The sequence below is a fragment of the Bufo bufo genome, chromosome 4 (genome assembly GCF_905171765.1).
Source record: "Bufo bufo chromosome 4, aBufBuf1.1, whole genome shotgun sequence".
NCBI classification, from domain to species: domain Eukaryota; kingdom Metazoa; phylum Chordata; class Amphibia; order Anura; family Bufonidae; genus Bufo; species Bufo bufo.
This window is the reverse complement of record NC_053392.1, coordinates 562981410-563007339: the sequence shown is the minus strand read 5'-3', so window position 1 is coordinate 563007339 and position 25930 is coordinate 562981410. Positions and strand designations below refer to the sequence as shown.

At 42.6% G+C, this 25930-nt stretch overlaps 1 protein-coding gene across 3 annotated transcripts in view; it reads right to left on the bottom strand.

The window, feature by feature from the left end:
* Window positions 1–25930, bottom strand: part of FSHR (follicle stimulating hormone receptor) — a 473968-nt gene that overhangs the window by 176100 nt on the left and 271938 nt on the right. For 2 of the 3 annotated variants that reach the window (XM_040430295.1, XM_040430297.1), the window contains 2 exons: window positions 13663–13737; window positions 6752–6826 (listed from right to left, as the gene is read on the bottom strand). In XM_040430295.1, the coding sequence (XP_040286229.1) occupies window positions 6752–6826; window positions 13663–13737 (150 nt within the window). The remainder of the gene's footprint in view (window positions 1–6751; window positions 6827–13662; window positions 13738–25930) is intronic. The other variant, XM_040430296.1, reaches the window with a different exon arrangement.

Below are 25930 nucleotides of genomic sequence, written 5' to 3'. Positions count from 1 at the left end.
TTCATGAAATATCCCGAATTCGAATATAGCCCCTGCCACTCATCACTAGTCCTTAATAAAATATACAAGGATAGTATAAAAGAATCAATATTTTATTAGACATGAAAATACAAAAAATAAACTGGTGAAAACGAGGGCAACTTGGAATAGCCGCACGTTACTACTACAGAATAGAAAGCAAACCAAAGGGACATAGGACTATATAAATAATAATCAAAACCGGGATAATAATTATATAATACCACTCCAGTCAATAAAATAAAATTGAGATGTCCCCAAGAATAAGAGCCCAGAGAAATTCCCACTAGCACCAAACAGTAAATAAGATATATATTAATGCCAATTGGCATACATAACAGTGCTGGAGTTTGTACAGGCCCTCCAGAAACAGTAGCAATCTTACTGAGTTGTGGGGAACCAATAGGGGGTATCCTTACGTGACACATGTACTAATTGGACTGGACAATTTTCACTATGGGTATACTTTTATTTATACCAGTGAATGTATATGTATTTTTGTGTCACATAAGGATACCCACTATTGGTTCTCCACAACTCAGTAAGATTGCTACTGTTTCTGGAGGGCCCATACAAACTCCAGCACTGTTATGTATGCCAATTGGCATTAATATATTTATATATATTTATCTTATTTACTGTTTTTTGTATTTTCGTATCTAATAAAATATTGATTCTTTTATACTATGCTTGTATATTTTATTGGGAACTATTGGTGGACATTGTAGGTTTAGTATTCTGAGTTGCTAGGCCCCTGTGTATCTCAATATGTGCAATAGGTGCAGAGGTGCTTTTTGGTAATAAATGTAAGGTTATGCACATAGGAAGGAATACACTGCGTGCAGAATTATTAGGCAAATGAGTATTTTGACCACATCATCCTCTTTATGCATGTTGTCTTACTCCAAGCTGTATAGGCTCGAAAGCCTACTACCAATTAAGCATATTAGGTGATGTGCATCTCTGTAATGAGAAGGGGTGTGGTCTAATGACATCAACACCCTATATTAGGTGTGCATAATTATTACGCAACTTCCTTTCCTTTGGGAAAATGGGTCAAAAGAAGGACTTGACAAGCTCAGAAAAGTCAAAAATAGTGAGATATCTTGCAGAGGGATGCAGCACTCTTAAAATTGCAAAGCTTCTGAAGCGTGATCATCGAACAATCAAGCGTTTCATTCAAAAAAGTCAACAGGGTCGCAAGAAGCGTGTGGAAAAACCAAGGCGCAAAATAACTGCCCATGAACTGAGAAAAGTCAAGCGTGCAGCTGCCAAGATGCCACTTGCCACCAGTTTGGCCATATTTCAGAGCTGCAACATCACTGGAGTGCCCAAAAGCACAAGGTGTGCAATACTCAGAGACATGGCCAAGGTAAGAAAGGCGGAAAGACGACCACCACTGAACAAGACACACAAGCTGAAACGTCAGACTGGGCCAAGAAATATCTCAAGACTGATTTTTCAAAGGTTTTATGGACTGATGAAATGAGAGTGAGTCTTGATGGGCCAGATGGATGGGCCCGTGGCTGGATTGGTAAAGGGCAGAGAGCTCCAGTCCGACTCAGACGCCAGCAAGGTGGAGGTGGAGTACTGGTTTGGGCTGGTATCATCAAAGATGAGCTTGTGGGGCCTTTTCGTGTTGAGGATGGAGTCAAGCTCAACTCCCAGTCCTACTGCCAGTTTCTGGAAGACACCTTCTTCAAGCAGTGGTACAGGAAGAAGTCTGCATCCTTCAAGAAAAACATGATTTTCATGCAGGACAATGCTCCATCACACGCGTCCAAGTACTCCACAGCGTGGCTGGCAAGAAAGGGTATAAAAGAAGAAAATCTAATGACATGGCCTCCTTGTTCACCTGATCTGAACCCCATTGAGAACCTGTGGTCCATCATCAAATGTAAGATTTACAAGGAGGGAAAACAGTACACCTCTCTGAACAGTGTCTGGGAGGCTGTGGTTGCTGCTGCACGCAATGTTGATGGTGAACAGATCAAAACACTGACAGAATCCATGGATGGCAGGCTTTTGAGTGTCCTTGCAAAGAAAGGTGGCTATATTGGTCACTGATTTGTTTTTGTTTTGTTTTTGAATGTCAGAAATGTATATTTGTGAATGTTGAGATGTTATATTGGTTTCACTGGTAAAAATAAATAATTGAAATGGGTATATATTTGTTTTTTGTTAAGTTGCCTAATAATTATGCACAGTAATAGTCACCTGCACACACAGATATCCCCCTAAAATAGCTAAAACTAAAAACAAACTAAAAACTACTTCCAAAAATATTCAGCTTTGATATTAATGAGTTTTTTGGGTTCATTGAGAACATGGTTGTTGTTCAATAATAAAATTAATCCTCAAAAATACAACTTGCCTAATAATTCTGCACTCCCTGTAATGCCAGTCACCAGTACATACTAAATGATAAAACACTGGGTAACACTGACATGGAAAACGACCTAGGAATTTTAGTAAACAGCAAACTAAGCTGTAGAAACCTGTGTCAGGCAGCTGCTGCCAAGGCCAATAAGATAATGGGTTGCATCAAAAGGGGCATAGATGTCCATGATGAGAACATAGTCCTGCTACTTTACAAATCATTAGTCAGATCACACATGGAGTACTGTGTACAATTCTGGGCTCCTGTGAACAAGACAGACATAGCAGAACTGGGGAGGGTTCAGAGGAGGGCAACTAAATTAATAACTGTAATGGGTGGACTACAGTACCCTGAACGATTAGAAAAATTAGGGTTATTCAGTTTACAAAAAAGACGACTAATTACTATGTATAAATATATCAGGAGTCAGTACAGAGATCTCTCCCCTCATCTATTTATCCCCAGGACTGTGACGAGGGGACATCCTCTGCGTCTGGAGGAAAGAAGGTTTCTATAGAAGGGGATTCTTTATGGTAAGAGCAGTGAGACTATGGAACTCTCTGCCTGAGGAGGTGGTGATGGTGAACTCACTAAAAGATAGAGGTGCCTGAATGTAGGGGCTCATTTACACGACTATAAATTACCCCATTTTTGAAACTACGCCCCTCATGTTATTTAAAACTTATTTTTCTAACGTTGTTAACCCTTTAGGTGTTACAGTCAGGTCCATAAATATTGGGACCTCGACACAATTTTAACATTTTTGGCTCTATACACCACCACAATGGATTTGAAATGAAACAAACAAGATGTGCTTTAACTGCAGACTGTCAGCTTTAATTTGAGGGTATTTACAAAGGTCCAGAGTTCATTTCAAGTGTGCTATTTGCATTTGGAATCTGTTGCTGTCACCTCTCAAGATGAGATCCAAAGAGCTGTCACTATCAGTGAAGCAAGCCATCATTAGGCTGAAAAAACAAAGCAACCCCATCAGAGAGATAGCAAAAACATTAGGCGTGGCCAAAACAACTGTTTGGAACATTCTTAAAAAGAAGGTACGCATCGGTGAGCTCAGCAACACCAAAAGACCCGGAAGACCACAGAAAACAACTGTGGTGGATGACCGAAGAATTCTTTCCCTGGTGAAGAAAACACCCTTCACAACAGTTGGCCAGGTCAAGAACACTCTCCAAGAGGTAGGTGTATGTGTGTCAAAGTCAGCAATCAAGAGAACACTTCACCAGAGTGACTACAGAGGGTTCACCACAAGATGTAAACCATTGGTGAGCCTCACAAACAGGAAGTCCAGATTAGAGTTTGCCAAACGACATCTAAAAAAGCCTTCACAGTTCTGGAACAACATCCTATGGACAGATGAGACCAAGATCAACTTGTACTAGAGTGATGGGAAGAGAAGAGTATGGAGAAGGAAAGGAACTGCTCATGATCCTAAGCATACCACCTCATCAGTAAAGCATGGTGGTGGTAATGTCATGGCGTGGGCATGTATGGCTGCTAATGGAACTGGTTCTCTTGTATTTATTGATAATGTGAGTGCTGACAAAAGCAGCAGGATGAATTCTGAAGTGTTTCGGGCAATATTATCTGCTCATATTCAGCCAAATGCTTCAGAACTCATTGGACAGCGCTTCACAGTGCAGATGGACAATGACCCAAAGCATACTGCAAAAGCATCCAAAGAGTTTTTTAAGGAAAAGAAGTGGAATGTTATGCAATGGCCAAGTCAATAACCTGACCTGAATCCGATTGAGCATGCATTTCACTTGCTAAAGACAAAACTGAAGGGAAAATACCTCAAGAACAAGCAGGAACTGAAGACAGTTGCAGTAGAGGCCTGGGAGAGCATCACAAGGGATGAAACCCAGCGTCTGGTGATGCCTATGCGTTCCAGACTTCAGGCTGTAATTGACCGCAAAGGATTTGCAACTAAGTATTAAAAAGTGAAAGTTTGATTTATGATTATTATTCTGTCCCATTACTTTTGGTTCCTTAACAAGTGGGAGGCACATATGCAAACTGTTGTAATTCCTGCACCGTTCGCCTGATTTGGATGTAAATACCCTGAGATTAAAGCTGACAGTCTGCAGTTAGAGCACATCTTGTTTGTTTCATTTCAAATCCATTGTGGTGGTGTATAGAGCCAAAAATGTTAGAATTGTGTCAATGTCCCAATATTTATGGACCTGGCTGTACAGAAGAACTAAAGGAAAATGGAAGTGAAATTTAAAAATTTCACTTTTTTTTTGCAGATTTTTCATTTTAATCCATTTTTCCCTGTAACACAGCAAGGCATAACAGTCAAACAAAATTCAATATTTATTACCCGTTTTCTGCAGTTTTCACAAACACCCCATATGTGGTCATTATCTGCTGTATTGGCGTACCGCAGGGCACAGAAAGGGAGGAGCAGCATATGGATTTTGGAGGGCAGATTTCACTGGGATAATTTTAAGTGGCCATGTCACATTTGACAACCCCCTGGTATGCCCTAGAGCAGAAACTCCCCACTCCCCAGTGACCCAATTTTTGAAACTACAGGATAAGGTACATATGATTTTTGATCGCTCAATATTACTTATTTTTTGGGAGGCAAGGTGACAATTTTCTTTTGTTGTTTATGGTGTTCACCTGACAGGATATATCATGTGTTATTTTTATAGAGAAGGTAGTTACAGAATTGACAATACCAAATGTGTCTATTTTTTTTGTTTCAGTTTTACACAAAAAAAGCATTTTTGAAAAATAAAATCATATTTTTGTGTCTCCATTTTCTAAAAGCCATAATTTTTATTTTTCTGCCGATCGTCTGATGCATTAAAATAAATTGTGTATCGTAATGCACAAGCTATTTCACTGACAGTGTGCCTATGAGACCCATCCTGGGGCTGGCAGGCTCCAATTGGGTTGGAGACGATGCCCATATCCTCTGCAAACCCCACGCATGCCATGGCCAGCGCTAACCTTGGCGTAAAAAGTTTAATATGCAGCAGGAGTTCGTCTGTCATTAATAGACAGGCCATCCTGCTGATCGAGCAGGTACAGCTCCTGCACCCGCCTGATCAGTGTGGTGTATATGTATGGCGCTGGGACATACGGTAAGTCACATTCCGCAGCGCCTTACATGTAGAGCGTTGGTATCCTACAGGTTAAATGTTCCTCCACTTCTACATACACACTACATACTGGTATTGACAATTTACTTTGGGAAAAATGCACTGTTTGCAGTGAAATGTCTTTAAACTCTATAATCATTGAATTGTATTAATTATCATTGGTTCAGCAATTCAATTTTTGTACTATGAAACACAGTGCAATGCAATAATGCGCCCACTAACACCAATATAGTGATGCGATGAAGTGCCTTTGAATTATTTATACACTTAATGTCACTAGTTCAACAATGAAATTTATGTACTATAAAACACATGGTGCAATGCAAAAATGCGTCTGCCTATCACCAATACAATGGTGCAGTGTTGGCGGTGAAATGCTCAGTGTTTTAAGCAGAATGCTATTAGAGCACTGTGCTGGTATTAATGAACTGTAGAATATATCTATCTATCCATCTGTTCATCCATTCATCCAGCCATGCATGATAGAGGCTAGAAGAATGAAGCACTTCAGTGCTAATGCTTTAGATGACCTTTTATGTTCATTTACATAGTTTAGAAAACAGCAGTAAATACAATATATAAATAATCAATGCTCTAAATTGCTTTGTCATTATATGCATCGTCCTAGTTAACATAAACACAATGATTTTGATAGCAGCATCTGAAAGCGCAATCAACCTTATGGAAATGTACATAAGACCTTGCACAGAAGAACACTTGAAGAACAATCTGCAAAAATTTCATAAACATTCATGGGAAAGGGCATTGATGGAATATGATAACATTTTTCATTTTAGAGGCAATTAATATGATATTTACGAAGAGCGAAAAGCTTTCACTTTCCTTATATAATGGATTTATATTAGCCAAGAAATTTAGGACAATACTCAGAACTGACTCATTCCATAGAGGATAGGATCAATAAGCATGGCGAAAGAAAGCAGGCAACTACAGGTATAATGATTTAACATGGGGAGATAAAGAAGTGAGAAGCCATCTTGAGATCAATGGGATTACATTCATTTACATTCATGCCACATGTCATGGGCATTTTCATTAATGTTCTCAGTGTTTGAACGCTCACTACTATGACTATAACAAATGCTGTGTGTTTTCAGCTTCTTTGCAGCTAATGGTAATTTATTATCATTGCAAATATTTAATATGTGTCTGTGATAAGCTGATAAGAATTACTACATCAAACATAAAATAGTCTTACAGATACTTGAGCATTGGGAGATTCCAGAAAGCATCTCGATCAATGAATTCAAGACTGTTTGCTTTTTCAATCCTTCTAAAAAGAAAACAAGAGACAATGCGATATCATTTATCCTTATACCATTTGCAATGTATTCAATAATTCAAACATTTAGATTAGATTAAAGAGAACACACTTTGATGGTCTATACTTAATGTCACAAATCAATAGTGCTGTTTGTGGGCCACAGAAATAAACTTTCGCAGAGGAAGAGAAATCTCTCCCTACTCTCATGGACACTGCATTAAAAAAACAAAATGGCCGCCCTGATAGGGATGATCCTGTGTCAGGAACCTCCTGAACACCCTATGATAATCCTGACAAAGGGATAGGTGCCACCACCATAGATCTAGTCAGTCATCCTTTTTAATAGGTCTAATCAATTGTATGTTCACAATGGTAATATATATATATATAGGGGTGCACCGAAATGAAAATTCTGGTCCGAAACCGAAAATTCAGGATGCCCTTGACAGAAAACCGAAACCGAAACCGAAACTGCCTTTTTGCCCAAATACTTTTAAAATACTTTTTTTTTAATGATTGGCGCTGTTATGGAGAGGGGGATCTGTGGGTGGCGCTGTTATGGAGAGAGGGATCTGTGGGTGGCACTGTTATGGAGAGGGGGATCTGTGGGTGGCACTGTTATGGAGAGGGGGATCTGTGGGTGGCGCTGTTATGGAGAGGGGGATCTGTGGTGTGCACTGTTATGGAGAGGGGGATCTCTGGGTGGCACTGTTATGGAGAGGGGGATCTGTGGGTGGCGCTGTTATGGAGAGGGGGATCTGTGGGTGGTGCTGTTATGGAGAGGGTGATCTGTGGGTGGCGCTGTTGTGGAGAGGGGGATCTGTGGGTGGCGCTGTTATGGAGAGGGGGATCTGTGGGTGGCGCTGTTATGGAGAGGGGGATCTGTGGGTGGCGCTGTTATGGAGAGGGGGATCTCTGGGTGGCTCTGTTATGGAGAGGGGGATCTGTGGGTGGCGCTGTTATGGAGAGGGGGATCTGTGGGTGGTGCTGTTATGGAGAGGGGGATCTGTGGGTGGCGCTGTTATGGAGAGGGGGATCTGTGGGTGGCTCTGTTATGGAGGGGGGGGATATGTGCACTGTTATGGGCATAACAGTGCACAGATCCCTTTCCCCATAACAGTGCACAGATCCCTTTCCCCATAACAGTGCACAGATCCCCCTCCCCATAGCAGTGCCATAGACCATTCCCCCTACCCATAACAGCCCCGGCCCTGCTGCTCACAGCATCACTCACTGCATCTTTATTTTACCTTACAATCGTGACGCTCCAGTAAGAACTCTGCAGGCAGAGCGGAGGGCGGCGTAACGTCACTTACTCACGTGACGCACCTGCTCCGCCCACTTTATGAATGAAGGAGGCGGAGCAGGCGCGTCACGTGAGTAAGTGACGTTACGCCGCCCTCCGCTCTGCCTGCAGAGTTCTTACTGGAGCGTCACGATTGTAAGGTAAAATAAAGATGCAGTAAACCGCCCGCCCGGCGCCCGCCCGCAGATGGTGGGTGACAAATCCCACACCCCATATTTTCGGCCGATATGTAACAATATCGGCCGAAATGGATTAGGTAAATTTTCGGCCGATATTTTCGGCTGCCCGGAATTTCGGTGCACCCCTAATATATATATATATACACAACATAGTAATGAGATATTAATATTGAACCATAGTGTTCATAGTTTGCCATGTCTCTATTAGGCCTCTTTCACACGGGCGTTGCGGGTAAATGTGCGGGTGCGTTGCGGGAACACACACGATTTTTCTGCGCGAGTGCAAAACATTGTAATGCGATTTGCACTCGCGTGAGAAAAATCACGCATGTTTGGTACCCAAACCTGAACTTCTTCACAGAAGTTCGGGTTTGGGTTAGGTGTTGTGTAGATGTTATTATTTTCCCTTATAACATGGTTATAAGGGAAAATAATAGCATTCTGAATACAGAATGTTTAGTAGGTGATCAATTGAGGGTTAAAAAAAAAATAAAAAAATTAACTCACCTTCTCCTCTTGTTCGCGTAGTTCCCGGTCTCTTCTTTACTTCTTTAATGATGAGCTGTGGGCTAAAGGACCTTTGGTGACGTCAGATCACATGCTCCAATCACATGGTACATCACCGTGGTGATGGACCATGTGATTGGATCATGTGATCTGACGTCACCACAGGTCCTAGCCGGTATTTTCATCTTTTAAGAAGTAAAGAAGAGACCGGGAACTACACGAACAAGAGGAGAAGGTGAGTTAATTTTTATTTATTTTTTTAACCCTCAATTGATCACCTACTAAGCATTCTGTATTCAGAATGCTATTATTTTCCCTTATAACCATGTTATAAGGGAAAATAATACAGTGAATAGACTGTCACCTAACAACCATGCGTGAAAATCGCACCGCATCCGCACTTGCTTTCGGATGCTTGCGATTTTCACGCAACCCCATTCGCTTCTATGGGGCCTGCGTTGCGTGAAAAACGCAGAATATAGAGCATGCTGCGATTTTCACGCAACGCATAGGTGATGCGTGAAAATCACCGCTCATCTGAACAGCCCCATAGAAATGAATGGGTCAGGATTCCGTGCGGATGCAATGCGTTCACCTCCCGCAACGCATCCGCGCGGAAAACTCGCTCGTGTGAAAGGGGCCTTATTGCTCAGTTATAAGTACTGAGTTGCCCTTGATAACAACTAACTGCAGAGTCTGCCACGCCTCACATTAATTGATTATGTGTAAGATACACCATCAATTACTTTTCATAAACACCCTTTAAATATAAATACCTACTGAGTAAATTCCTATTCATAGTCTTAAAACGACACTTCCACCTTTGTTAATGCATATTACCAGCCTATATGTGAAGAAAGAAATCAACAAAAAAAACAAAAAAACTGGTGGATGGGGGATAAATATTAGTTCAGTGGGGGTCCTTCTGCTGGGATGCCCATTAATCACGAGAACGGGCACCCAGTACCCCGCACAGCCCCTGCAAAATGAATAGAGCTGCAGGTCGGACATGCAGACTGCCGCTATATTCATCTCTATGGAAGTTCCAGAAATTGTCTAACACTGCACTCATCTGTCTCTGAAACTCCCGTAGATAGGAATAGAGTAAGAGTTTGCATGCTCAACCCGTCTCATCATTCAGTTGAGGGACTCAGAGAGGTGCGGGGTACCTGTTCTTGTGATTGATGGTAGTACCAGTGGTAGGACTTACGCCAATTTAATCAACCAATGCTGTTGATAGGAGATAACTTTTAACAACTAGAATATCCCTTTAACTCTCTCACTCAGACCATCATGCCACTAATGTCCTTCGGTAGAGCTGTCATACTTAGGCCTCTTGCACACAAACGTTATGCATCCGTTCTGTGCATTGGGGACTGCAATTTGTGGTCCCTAATGCACGGGCAAAGTCCGTGCGGTGGCCTGGACGGATCAAAACCCATTCAACTTGAATGGGTTCGTGATCCGTCCGCACCGCAAAAAATTTGAACAAATTCAAATTTTTTGCGGCGTGGAGGCACGGACAGAAACACCACGGAAGCACTCCGTAGTGCTTCCGCGGGGTTCCGATCCATGCTTCCGCTCCGCATCTCCGTGAATGTGGACCCATTCAAGTCAATGGGTACGCATCTGTGATGCGGAGTGCACACGGGCCAGTGCCCGTGTATTGTGGACCCGCTGTATGCAGGCTGCAATACGACCACGGGCACACAACGTTCATGTGCAAGAGGCCTTATTCTACACCTACTATTATTGTGAGGATTATCCCTCAGATAACATCTTTCCCTCACAGCAGCAGTAAGCTAACAATGGATTAACAATTTATATACACATAGGAGTGTTATTTCTCTTTGCTGCTTGCTACAGAAGGACAATAGTTTGCATTTAATTTCCATTCATATAGTACTGGCAAAATAAAGAAAGAAAAACTGTCCAAAATTCAAAAATTTTCTATAAATATTGAGAATTACAAATATATACCTATTTGATGGAAGTTTCCCTTTAAAGGAGTCTTCCCACCTTATAGGCTGATGACTTACCACTTGAAAATAATATCACTTTATCATCAACCTCTGAGACCCCCCCCATATTGCTGTGAATGAAGGGGATTCAGCACTGCATTAGCACATCATCCCCTTCTGAGTTTTCCCTGCACAGTAGTGCCACAGGGGTGGACACCTATTGTGCAGGGAACGGCAGCCAGCCACATTCACTTGGTTGGTGCATTGATGTGCAGGGAAATTACAGCCCTGTGTTCACTTTATTCTTAGGATTTTGAAGGTATCAGAGGTCAAACCCCCATGATCACAAAGTGAAAACCCTTTTAAATAGTTGATGCAATATCTGCTCATTCTTGGGCTCACTATGCACTTCTTGTAACATCTCATAAATCTCACAAGTGGTGCTACTGCTGTTTCTAACCTTTCCTCTTTTACAAAAATAAATAAATAAAAATAATAATAATGATAAATCATGGATCATGTTCAATGTCAATAATTTTGCAGCAATTCAGGGAATTTCTGTTCATAAAAATAACACTGAGGAGCCTTGATTACATACGGTAAGTTCTCCATGACAGGATTTCCAGATTAGTGGATCATGCCATACATTTAGGATATGAAAACATATACTGTTTCGGATATTTATTAGGATTTAAATATTTAATCATTACTAAAGATAAGAAAACAGGTGCAACCTCACAGGTTGCAGACTTATCAGATGCCAAGGAGTAGCAGGAAAGCCAAGAGTCAGTTGAAGCCAAATCAGCAAAAAAGGAGTTAATTCAGAAACAATCTGAGGAGTCAAAGCCAGCCCAGGAGACTCAGGTAAAGCTAAATAAGTAGATAAGGGGTTAATCCAGAAACAAATCCGAGGTCAATACACAGGAAGATCTAACTAGAATGCAATGTTTTTCTGAACACAGGGCACAAACTGGGTCCAGGAATAAATGAATTGCAGGCATTGACAAGCTATAAATGCCTGGGTTAAATTCTCTTCCTAGATATTGGATATTGATATTGAGCCAGGAATCTGATTAGCTTAGCATCCAGGCTCACTGATGAACCAGCCAGCCAGGGTTTATGCTGGCCAGCATAGCAATTCTCCGAGAATAGCCGAATCATTACTGAGTAGTTCTGACTATAGTTCACAAAGTAACCTGTGTCTGTATTTTAATTTTCTCTTTAGCTGAGCCATTTAGACAAGGAGTTTCTTGATGGAAAAGGTGATGATGATTAGATACCATTGACTGGTCTAGGTGTCAAGAGGTAAGATGTATACCTTCGTGTTTGAGTCTCAGGAACATCTATCATGGAAAATGAACTATAATAGATCCCCGTGGGCTTTAATTAGTTAAAAGTGGTCAGTACATGACCTCTGTGTTAAATAACTTAGTTCATTAATAGACTTCCATGACTACATACTTTTTAAACTAGTTACATTAACTATACTTTTCCAATAATTTTGTATACTTTTTAAATATGCCATAGAGAAAACAAAGGGGGTCATTTATTAACTGATATACGCCAGTTTTCCAGTGTATATCTGTCGCAGATTGCGGCACAAAGGTTATTTACGCCGCAATCTGCAACTTTTCCCCACTCACATCAGGTCTTAAAAAAGGGGCGTGGTGCGGGCGGGGGCGTCTCAGTTATCATTTTCTACGCCTGTTGTAAGCGTAGAAAATGTTCTAAATCTACGGCAGCAGCCATCTACGCTTACTGGCAGCAACTGACTGGATTTACCTGCACAGCATATATAATTAAAAGAATACTATAGACTAATTGTCCCTTTAAATTCCACTTAAAGGGCATCTGCAATGGCGTTGCCGTTACTCCTAGAGGTTCAGCCCTCTCTGCAACTGCCGCGCCTTGCACTTTGATTGACAGGGTCAGGCAGTGTAACAGTGATCACCTCCGGCCCTGACTTCTCTTGAAGCCAATCAAAGTGGAGAGGGCTGGGCAGTTGCAGAGAGAGCTGAGCCTATAGCCTATAACAGCAACGCCCCTGTTGCTCCTAGAGGCTCATTTGCCTAAACCAAAACGTAATTTTTCTCAGCAATGCGGGCACATATGAACATGGGACCAACACAGATGCCTTCAGCTGCCAAGCGCACATGTAACAGGTCAGCCAGTGTCATAGGTACAAAACTGCTGACAGATGCCCTTTAAAGATGCACCAAATTTATCAAACGTTGTTTGACATTTGATAAATATGGTCCAAAATACGGCAGTGCAGACTCCTGCAAAGCTAACTTTAAGAATTAGGCCTCATGCAGAACGACAGTTGTTTTTCTCGGCCTCCGTTCAGTTTTTTTTGCGGATAGGATGGGGACCCATTCATTTTAATGGGTCAGCAAAAAAATGCTGATAGTTCATCCGTTTGTGTTCCGCGTCCGTTGTCCGTGTTTCCCTTCAGCAAAAAAAATAGCGCATGTCCTACTTTTTTCACATTTGCGGACAAGGATAGGCATTTATTACAAGAGATCTGTGGGAAAAAAACGGATTCTCCCAAAAAAACGCATGCCGCATCCGTTTTTTTCGGCGGACGCACAATTTGCGGACGCAAAAAACAACTGTCGTGTGCATGAGGCCTTATTCTGACGATAAACCTCCCTGTATAGGTCAGCAAATTAGGATTTGGCACAGGAGGAGGAACTTCTTGCAAAAGTGACCTAAAACAGATTACATTTGCAGGAAAACAATTAGCAATAGTCATCCTTGATTATTCCTCAGGTTATGACATCAGAATTTGATGTCTATACAATTATTATTTACAGGTATGTCAATCTTATGCACATACAGTTCTTAGATTTGCAAAAGGTCAGTACTTTTAGAAATATTTCAATGACTTACATTTCTTGTAGTTGCGGGATGTTTGAGAACACGTTTGCCTCTATGGATTTAAGGTCATAATTCTCTGAGATCTCTCTGAAATGAATTATAGTAAATAAGCAGAATGCATACGCACAAGTCTACATATATATATATATATATAACATATTAAATACTGAAATGTAAATATATTATGTCATATGAAAGATTCACTTTTCAGCGATGTCCTGTAACCCTATATAGCTGCCATTAACTAAAGGCTTTTAGAGCACTTAGGAGAGAAGAAAGCTAAGTTTTCAAGTAGATCTTAAATATGTGATTTTGTAAGAAACAGCCCAATGATGTCCCAAGTTTCATTAGTCTGTGTAAGGCTACTTTCACACTAGCGTTCGGAGCGGATCCGTCTGATGTTTCATCAGACGGATCCGCTCCTATAATGCAAACGCTTGCATCCGTTCAGAACGGATCCGTTTGCATAACAGTTTATTTCAGATCTGATTTTTCACTTCGGAAAACTCAGATCCGACAGTATATTCTAAACACAGAAGCGTTCCCATGGTGATGGGGACGCTTCAAGTTAGAATATACTAAGAACTGTATACATGACTGCCCCCTGCTGCCTGGCAGGTGCTTCCAGGCAGCAGGGGGCAGACCCCCCCCCCCTCCTGTATTTAACTTATTGGTGGCCAGTGCGGCCCCCCCTCCCTCCCCAGTATTAATTGTAAGCAGTGCGGCCCCCCTCCCTCTATATTCATCGGTGGCCAGTGCGGATATTAAATATGAGCAGTGCGGTCTCCCCCTCCCTCCCTCCCCAGTATTAAATATGAGCAGTGCGGTCTCCCCCTCCCTCCCTCCCCAGTATTAAATATGAGCAGTGCGGTCTCCCCCTCCCTCCCTCCCCAGTATTAAATATGAGCAGTGCGGTCTCCCCCTCCCTCCCTCCCCAGTATTAAATATGAGCAGTGCGGCCTCCCCCTCCCTCTATTCATTGGTGGCCAGTGCGGATTCAAAGTATTGTGATCAGTGCGGCCTCTCCTCTCGACCCCCCCCCCCCCCCATCATTGGTGGCAGCGGAGAGTACCGATCGGAGTCCCAGTTTAAATCGCTGGGGCTCCGATCGGTTACCATGGCAGCCAAGACGCTATTGCAGTCTTGGCTGCCATGGTTACTTAGCAACAAATAGCAGCATTATACTTACCTGAAGAGCTGCGATCTATGTGACCGGCCGGGAGCTCCTCCTACTGGTAAAGTGACAGGTCTGTGCGGCGCATTGCCTATAGACCTGTCACTTACCAGTAGGAGGAGCTCCCGGCCGGTCACATAGATCGCAGCTCTTCAGGTAAGTATAATGCTGCTATTTGTTGCTAAGTAACCATGGCAGCCAAGACTGCAATAGCGTCTTGGCTGCCATGGTAACCGATCGGAGCCCCAGCGATTTAAACTGGGACTCCGATCGGTACTCTCCGCTGCCACCAATGATGGGGGGGGGGGGGGAAGAGAGGAGAGGCCGCACTGATCACAATACTTTGAATCCGCACTGGCCACCAATGAATAGAGGGAGGGGGAGACCGCACTGCTCATATTTAATACTGGGGAGGGAGGGAGGGAGGGGGAGACCGCACTGCTCATATTTAATACTGGGGAGGGAGGGAGGGGGAGACCGCACTGCTCATATTTAATATCCGCACTGGCCACCGATGAATATAGAGGGAGGGGGGCCGCACTGCTTACAATTAATACTGGGGAGGGAGGGGGGGCCCCACTGGCCACCAATAAGTTAAATACAGGAGGGGGGGGGTCTGCCCCCTGCTGCCTGGCAGCACCTGCCAGGCAGCAGGGGGCAGTCATGTACACAGTTCTCATTATATTCTAACTTGAAGCGTCCCCATCACCATGGGAACGCCTCTGTGTTAGAATATACTGTCGGATTTGAGTTTCACGATGTAACTCAAATCCGATGGTATATTCTAACATAGAGGCGTTCCCATGGTGATGGGGACGCTTCAAGTTAAAATATACCATCGGATTGGAGAAAACTCCGATCTGATGGTATAATCCTGACTTTACATTGAAAGTCAATGGGGGACGGATCCGTTTGAAATTGCACCATATTGTGTCAATGTCAAACGGATCCGTCCCCATTGACTTGCATTGTAAGTCTGGACGGATCCGTTTGGCTCCGCACGGCCAGGCGGACACGAAAACGCTGCAAGCTGCGTTCGGGTGTCCGCCTGCTGAGCGGAGCGGAGGCCAAACGGTGCCAAACTGATGCATTCTGAGCGGATCCGCATCCACTCAGAATGCATTGGGGCAGTACGGATCCGTTCGGGGCCGCTTGTGAGAGCCTTCAAACGGAACTCACAAGCGGAGCCCCGAACGCTAGTGTGAAAGTAGCCTAAACTGTGTTAAAGTTAAATGTATATGTGTTTCTGTGCTTCGGGTCCTTTAAGACAGCAGCTATTGTAATACTGTATATGCTGGAGTGACACGCCCCCAAGGATGATGTCATCCTGCCTGTTTTGCAGTGTGTGAGAAGAGAAGCAGGCTTTGACAAGACAGAGAACAGCAGCCATCTTGGCAAGAGAAAAGACAGGCGCCTGTGCTGTATTGAGAGTGTGTGGAGATACTGGAGAACTTTCCTGTGCAGCCAAACTGTAACTATTAGTGAAGCCACGCTGAAGGAACTGTGCTCAGCGGCTAATCGGTGAAACCAACATTTTGGCTATGAATATTGCCACCAAATTTAGAGACTCGCAGTGCTGTTGTAACTGCAAAACCCCGGCTTTCATCACACCTCAGTGTACTGATTCTGCAGGACTGTCAGTGTCCTGAGTGATACTTGCTGTTGGACTCCAGTGCATTCATTTGTTTCCCTGCCTGCTGAGGAGGATTTCATTGCTTCGGATATTGGGATAACCGTGAGGAGAGGATGATTCGCCATCAAAAAAAAAAGTAACGACATTGGACCCCACCGCGCACGCTTCTACGGACTGTACACGGTTCACCTGGACCCAACTGGGAAGTTAGGGTCAGTTATGGATAGTTTTGGGAAAATTGTTCATTCAGTGTCCGTACTGCAGAAACGGACATAGAAAAAGTGGAAACTACCGTATTTTACTTGTCCTTCTCCCTGTTCTTTTGCCTTTAACTTGCCTTTATTAACTTGTAGTAAATGCCTTTTTCTTGAACTTGACCACTGTGTGTGCATTCTTTTCTGGTTGCGGAGCCCAAGCTACCTGCCTTGCTCTCGGTTCACAATTTTGTGAAAATTAAATACACTCTAGTGGCAAGAGATTATCTCCAAATGTCTTTTTTGTTTATTGGATCTTTGGGGCTCATTATGGGATTCAAGCTTGGGCCCACCATAGGATTCTTTGGTACTCTGGTGGGCTAGTCCAACCTTGATGTCCACATATGTTTTGTCTCACAAGTGTCTGAGAAAGGTCATTTTGTTTACACTTATCAAATGCCTCAGCCAGTGACGTAGCGGGAGCCAGAGTGGAAATTGCCCCTGGCGCCAAATTCCAAGGGGGGCGACTGAGTTCCGATGGTTCCTCTACCGCTGTTCAGCCACATAGGCCAAAGGCCACTAGGCCTGAGGCCTATGATGCAGTGAAATAGTGAAGGAAGGTTGTTATGATGATGTCATCATGTCGCCTGAGACCAGGACTACAAGCCTCAGGTGAGGATTTATTAAATTTTTTAATTTCTCATCATCACTACTTGGGGGTCTACGAGGGGGAATTGGGTTGGTATTATATGTAGAGATGGCCCAATGGGGGCATTATATGTACAGAGGGAACTACTGGGGGGCATTCTATGTACAAAGAGCACTACTGGGGGGTCATTTATGTACAGAAGGCACTAGTGGGGGCATTATATGTACAGATGGCTCTATGGGGGTATTATATGTTCAGAGGGCACTATGGGCATATTATATGTACAGAGAGAAAAATGCGTGGGGCATATCGACTGGGGACACTACAGGGGGACATTATAACTACTGGGGCCTAAATGGAAATTACTACTAAGTGGAACTGGGGACTAAATGGAAATGATTACTCAGTTACGTTTTGTCCCCATTGACAATGAATGGGGACAAAACGGAAGCGTTTTTTTTTTTTTGCTGTACTGAGACGGATATGACGAATCTCAATACCAGAAAATATTAATGCTAGTGTGAAAGTAGCTTTACTCCTGTGTGACTGTTCAAGTCAGGGCAACACAGTCCTCTCTGTCCCTGATAGCGCTGTATCTGTTTCATCTGTGGTTGATCTAACGATGAACGTAATGAGCAATTTAAATTTAGCTTACTGTATGAAAGACATCACTAGAACCTGGGCAGGTGAGTAGACCACCGGACCCTAGACCACTAGGAGAGCAGATGGTAACCCTTCCACTAAGACTACTTTCACACTCGCGTTTAAGTTTTCCGGTATTAAGTTCCATCATAGGGGCTCAATACCGGAAAAAACGCTTCAGTTTTGTCCCCATTTATTGTCAATGGGGACAAAACTGAACTGAACAGAATGCTCCAAATTGCATTCTGTTTCGTTTAGTCAAGTTCCCAGACCGGAGAGCAAGCCGCAACATGTTGAAGTTTGCTTTCCGTCCTGGAATGCGGAGCAAGATGGATCCGTCATGACCCCCCAATTCAAGTCAATGGGGATGGATCCGTTTTCTCTGACACAATCTGACTTTGACTTTTAATGGAGTTCATGACGCATCCATCTTGGCAATGTTAAAGATTAATAAAGATAATACAACCGGATCCGTTCATAAAGGATGCAGATGGTTGTATTATCAGTAACGAAAGTGTTTTTGCTGAACCCTGCCGGATCCAGCAAAAATGCTAATGTGAAAGTAGCCTTAATTATACCACCAAGGAATCGGGCTTTAACCCTGCACTTACCCCAGACAACTAGGAAAGGAGACATAAACACTTCCATTGCCATAGATCATGTGACATACTGTGAGGAACAGAAGTATAGTGATGAGCGGGAGGTGCCATATTCGATTTCGCGATATTTCGCGAATATTCGCATGAATATTCGTGTTATATTCATCGAAATCGAATATTCGCAATTATTCCAATTATCGTGAAATTATTTTTTCGCATATTGCGAATATTTATCATGATAGTATAAGGCAACGTTCCTATGCTAATGACTATGGCTAGGCTAATATGTGTATTTTACGAAATTTCGTAATATTGCTCTAACTTCGTCTCTTAGAATATTACGAATATTCTAAAAGACGAAGTTAGAGCAATATTAAGAACATTTGCAAAAGTCGAAATTGCGATGCGAGTAATATAACACGAAATAGTCACATGAAGATTTAAACTTAGCACAGCTATATTCCATATTAGGCTAGAATATGGAATATAGCTGTGCTAAGTTGAAATCTTCATGCGACTATTTCGTGTTATATTACTCGCATCGCAATTTCGACTTTTGCAAATGTTCTTAATATTGCTCTAACTTCATCTTTTAGAATATTCGTAATATTCTAAACGACGAAGTTAGAGCAATATTATGAAATTTCGTAAAATACACATAGATTGTATTTAAGCTAATATACTGCTATAGTAATAATTTTTAATAGTGTACATATTTTACAAAACTTAAGTTCAGAAGAGGCAAAAAAAAATTACAGGAAAAAAAAGGGATTATAGCACTATATTAGCTAAATTACAATCTATATGTGTATTTTACGAAATTTCGTAATATTGCTCTAACTTCATCTTTTAGAATATTCATAATATTCTAAGAGACGAAGTTAGAGCAATATTACGAAATTTCTAAAAGACGAAGTTAGAGCAATATTAAGAACATTTGAAAAAGTCGAAATTGCGATGCGACTAATATAACATGAAATATTCGCATGAAGATTTCAACTTAGCACTGCTATACTCCATATTCTAGCCTAATATGGAATATAGCAGTGCTAACTTAGCACAGCTATATTCCATATTAGGCTAGAATATGGAGTATAGCAGTGCTAAGTTGAAATCTTCATGCGAATATTTCGTGTTATATTACTCGCATCGCAATTGCGACTATTGCGAAATTTCGTAAAATACACATATAGATTAGATTGTAATTTAGCTAATATGGAATATAGCAGTAAGCAGTAATATAACAGTAAGTTGAAAACGCCACTGACTGGAGCAGCCAGGAAGCCAGGAATCCAAAGGACAGGTAAGAACAACTTTAGGGAAGTGGGAAAGAAAAAAATATAATAATAAAAAAAAAAAGAAAAAAAAAGAATATTTTAGGAACCATGGCATAGGGATATCTCTGTAGGTTGTGGCTTCTCCTTAAAACAATTAAAGCTGAAACCTGTGATTAATTAGGTAAAGCCTTAAGCAGCCACATTAGAGAGGAGCAAAATGATTCATCTCATCAGTCAGAGTTCTACACCTGTGATCCTAAAGGTGAAGATGCTCACTCTTCTACTTAAATGACACTGGCGAATATTTCCGCCGGCAATCTTGCACCTATGCCGCTGCTCTGTGTACTCAAGCAGTTACTGTGGATGTTCCACTACACTTCCGGGTAGTGGTACATGAACAGTTGCTGCTCTGGAAGCCAAGATGTCCAGCCCTGTCAATCAAGCAGTAGGGGGAGCATACAAATCAATTAGCTTGTCACTAATCCACATTCTAGTCAGGAGATGTAACAGAGATGTCAGAGATTACTCCATTTTCCTTTATTTTCTGGGGTCTAAACTTGTGTGCTACTTTCACAATAGCGGCAGCCTTCTCTGGCAGCCTTTTCCGGCAGGGAACAGCCTGCAGGATCCGTGCTGCCGCTAGTGCACCTTGCCCCCCGAAGTCCGCTCCAGCCCCATTGACTATAATGGGGGCGGGCTGGAGGTCCGGCCGCAGCACAGCAAACATGCCGAATAAAACTACAACATGACTTGAGACATGACTTGAATAATAATTAAGCCAGCACCTTATTGGAATATCCTGTTCCCAGAATTCTAGAGGAGCATTACCTTGCCTATAAGACTCCTCACACCATTTGGGCACTCTTTATAAGGAGATATAGCATTCTTGGACATGTATGAATGTAGCCTTCGGGAAGCAGCTACTTTTTTTTTAACAAGAGTGATATAGATAACATTAAGGGACTACTGGTGGGGGAGGAATAATTATTATTATTTATTTTTTTACATCCGTGCATAAATATGATAAGTATATGACAGATGTATATAAGATGCACCTGCCTGTAAATTATAGAATTTTGAATAACCTGGAACTGGTTTTCAGATTGGTGATTGCATATAAATAAATGATAATAGAAAGAACAAAGTAAAATACAATCCTGTAATATCTAAACCTGGTGTTTTGTACAGTGTGTGTAAACAACAGTATAAATAGCATTATGACAGCACCACCTTATCTTGCACTTGCCAAAATGGCAGAAGCTGTACTTACAAAATGACAGGTGCTAAAATCTTTGTGAAATATTACACATTCACTTAACTAATGGCAATCTGTGCTATACATAGATATCTTGTTTTCTGTCACAGCAAACACATTTTTTTGCAAAATCAAACTGAATTAATTTCCTTAAATATGCTCCAAGTTTCTACCAGTTTATACCAAGATAAATGGATAATAATACCCCAGGACTTTCTAAGATTGACTCAGTAAAAGGTAACTGTTCTCTAAGTTCTCTTGTGCATTTTGGAAATGATAAAACCTCCAAGGCCTCATGCACACGACCGTTGTGTGCATCCGTGTCCGTTGTTCCGTTTTCCGTGAAAACTCTGAAAATGCACCGTTTATCATCCGTGTCCGTGATCCGTTTTTGCTGTCCGTCAAAAAAATAGGACCTGTCCTATTTTTTTGACAGACAACTGTTCGCGGACCCATTCAAGTCAATGGGTCCGTGAAAAAACACGGAGGCACACAAGATTGTCATCCGCGTCCGTGATCCGTAGGCTACTTTCGCACAGATGGATCCGCAGATCCGTCTGCATAAAAGCTTTTTCAGATCTGAGATTTCACATCGTGAAAACTCAGATCCGACAGTATATTCTAACACAGAGGCGTTCCCATAGTGATGGGGACGCTTCAAGTTAGAATATACTAAGAACTGTGGACATAACTTCCCCCTGGCAGCACCCGATCTCTTACAGGGGGCTGTGATCCGCACAATTAACCCCTCAGATGCCGCACTTGAGGGGTTAATTGTGCGTATCATAGCCCCCTGTAAGAGATCGGGTGCTGCCAGGCAGCATGGGGCTGACCCCCCTCCCTCCCCAGTTTTAAATTCTTTGGTGGCCAGTGCAGCCCCCCTCCCCAGTATTTTATTCATTGGTGGCCAGTGCGGCCCCCCTCCCTCCCTCCCCAGTATTATATTCATTGGTTAATCTCTCAATATTTATGGAGGAAAGGCAAGTATTCTTATGCGTAACTAAGCTCCCCGCAACACTGAACACCCACTCTGATACCACACTTATGGCTGGGCAGGAAAGCATCCCATGGCAAGCTCAGCCAGTTGTGGCCACACTTCAAGTTTGCATGCCCAGTAGTCCAGGGGATCTTGGATCATGGGTGACTGGGTGCAGTCTAAGTATGCCACCACCTGCTGGTTGAGATTGTGCTGTGTGTCCTGCTGCTGCTTGGTGGTTTCTCCAGTAGGCAGTTGAAGAAAACTGCTCATCATAGACTCCAGACTGAAGTTGCTGCATATAGAGCTGGTGCTGCTCCTGCCTCCCCCCACCAGTCATGACAGTGGAGCATGAGTGTAGAGGGTCACCCCAGTCAGAACTTCCTGAGGACAGGCGATGGCGCTCATAGGCAGTGACAACCAACTACACAGCATGTCTCTAAGTAGTCCATTCTTACATCCCTATCAGAAGGTCTAAAAAATGCACCCATTTTTGGCCGGTAGCGAGGGTCTAACATTGTGGATAGCCAGTAGTCATCCCTCTGTCAAATCATGACAATGCAGCTGTCACTACGCAAACAAGAAAGCATGCATCTGGTCATTTGCACACAGGACTTAGAGGGCCTCCCTGCCTCCATCTCCACCGCATAATGCCACAGTCTGTAGGGGTCAGCTGTGTCGTCTTAGTCGTCGCCCTCCAGCTCTTCCTGCTCCTCTCCTGTCACTTGGACAGATAAACCACCTGGTAGTGTATAAAACTACTGGGTGTTACATACTCCGCCTCCTCTGCCAGTTCATCCTCCTCAGTTGGTCGTGAAATGTAGGTGCCACGTCTAATGTCCCCACCATGTCATACATCACCGCACATGGGATTTCAATCAGGATGGTGGCCAACTCTGCACGCTCAAACGGATGAGGTAAGTATTTTTTTTTACCGCCATTTAGGGAAAATTGATTTGCTTTCAGAGAGCACAAGGAAATTTGGCTTTGCGGAGAAAAGAACTTTCCCTGAAATTCGGATCAAATTCCACTTCATAGAGTTCAATTTGCTCAACCATATCAGTAACCATGGTTCCTATTTCCAGTTGGGGAAGAGACAGCCAGTGTTAGATTTCTTTATTGGTGATGTCGAGCAGTTTCTCCCCAGTGTGGCTCCATTCACAAAAGCTGTTGAGGTGCAGAACTGTGTGACAAAGCCTAGCTTTGCATAGGTGATATGTTGGGGGACCACTGTGAACTGTGCCTAGAGGGGAGGGTGAGGACAAGGTGGAGGATGAGGAGGCAGAGGAGGACATTGGCGCAAAAATCCCTGCATTACAACATGGAGGCAGCATTGCCATCACCTGGCCAAGTGTCTGGTCCAGAACCATATTCACCTAGTGGGCTATGAACTTCCTTAACCATACGTCAGCATTAGAGATGAGCGAATTTCTCAACAATTCGATTTGGTCGGTTCGCCAAATTTCCCGAAAAGATTTGATTCAATCCACATTTATTTGTGGTGAATTGCGTTAAAAAACAGCTATTTCCTGGCTGCAGAGAGCCTGTAGAGTGGTGTAGAACACTGTGCTTTGCAGTAATACACATAGAGAATCTGCTGTAGTAGTGAAACAATGCTATGAGTCAGTATGACACGCAGATGACATACTGTTGCTGCAGATAAAATAATTAAATTAAAAGGAAACTAATACACCCCCAAAAAGCTGTAGAACAATGTAACTTGATTGCAGAACGGCAAATAATACATACTTTTTATACTATTAAAACACCCTAAAAAAGTGTGTAGTACAATGTAACTGCACCGCAGAAAGGCAAATAAGACGTACTTTTTTTTACACTTATACACCCCAAAACAGGCTGTAGTACAAAGTAACTGCACTGCAGAACGGCAAAAAAGACATACTTTGTTTTACACTTATACACCCCAAAAGAAACTGTAGAACAATTTAAATGCACTGCAGAATGGTTAATATGACGTATGTATATTTTCTATAAATAAACCCTGCAACATAGCATCTGCACCCCAATAACAAACAAGGTTTGCTGGAATTACAGAGGTATTATCAAGTGCAAACCTAAAACCAGCAGTATAAGTGCAATTTGTGCATCAAGGGGAAATAGAATTGCTCCTATTACTCAGGCTGTACACTCTCCTATTGCACCCTGTTCTCCTTTTATAGCGTAGATGATGTAGATGATGGATCCCTATGCTTTCCCTACACCTTGAATAATCTTTCCCTAAACTTGTAAATCGTTTTTTCAGCACAATGAAGTCTTTCCTACCACTGTCCCTAGAGCCTGTTGACGTCTCTCCCTGCACTAAGCACACTGGAAAATGACAGAATCCAAAATGGTCCACGTGCAGCAGGCATTTTAGGAAAAAATACGATTTGTTACCACGAAGCATGAGGAAATTCAGATTCTGTGCGCATCAAATTTTTCCTGAAATTCGGATCAAATTCCACTTCATCAACTTCGATTTGCTCATCTCTAGTCAGCACTGTCATGAATTCCACCAGACACTGAGAGGCCCAAGGACTGGTCCACCTTCTGATCATCATATATGTGCAGGGCTGGTACTGTTTTCTTTGGAAAAGTAATGTCATCTTGGGACTTTCCAGTTTGGCTGGGCACAAGCCATTAGTTCTCTGAAATGTGGAGAGTCCGCTACATGGAAAGAAGGGACTGTAGTACCAGCAACTTGGCCAGGTGCACATTCAGCTTCTGCACCGTTGGATGGGTGCACACATACTGTTGTCTTGTTACAATCACCTCAGTGATCAATTGCTGTCGAAACAAGTGACGAGGAGGAGCATTAGGAGCAATAGACGACATTGGAGTTGATGAGAAGGAGCGACAGCTTCCTTCTGCTGATGTTAGTGAGCCGTGACTGCTGAAGAGGGGGTGCAGGCCGGAGGGAGATGCAGCTGTTGGTGCATAAGGCTGTAACACTAAATGAGTGGAACGGTTTTCACATGCCAATTTATGGTGAAGCTTCATGTGTTCACACAGGGCTATCGTGCTATTATCACCCTGGCTGCGCCTCACCTTCTGCCCGCACATCCTGAATACCGCCACGCTAACATCCCCGAGGCGAATTAGGGGCCAAATCAAAAATTTTTAGAACTTCACTCAACACTAACTGTCATCTTTGACTGGACAGTTTCAGACTATGTATTTATACAGAAGAAGTGTACCACCCAGTTACCTGTGTCTTCTTACATGTCTAGGAGGAATAACTGAGGAATATCATAACGCCGAGTTCTAAGAAAAGATGCTCCTGTCCTGAAAAGTTATTTCAGAGTGAGTTTTTACAAAAACATACATGTTAGGAGAGCTGACAGGTCCTCCTTACATAAAGGTCCATAATTCAAGTACAATACAATGTTGACAAAAAACTGCATACATTCAGAAAGCAACATTTTGAATCCAGCTCTGGGCTTTAATGAAATCTTTAACTCAGGATCAATATAAGAAGGCTAAAGCACTTGATCTTTGAAGTAGATGGAAATCTATATATACAGTGTAGAATAGCAATCAAAAGTGAATATTTGCTTGAAGAAAACCATACTTCTAGCTTTTCAATAATTTACTATATACTTTAAAGTAATATCTCACCATAGCATTTTAAATTAAAAAAAAGAAGTCCTCAATCGGCGCGAATCTGAGGTTATGGGTCGTAATAATCACCTAGGCAGGATTACAAAGCAACTGTCTCAGTGGCGTACACACAATCCATAGGGCCCCGGTGCAAAACTGATCCATGGGGCCCCCTCCCCATCGCCGCCCCCCTGTGAGAGATGGATTTATTATTCTATGCATATATAATGCGAACATTCTGTAGTACACATTTTTGTCCACTAGATGGCCGCAAACCATAT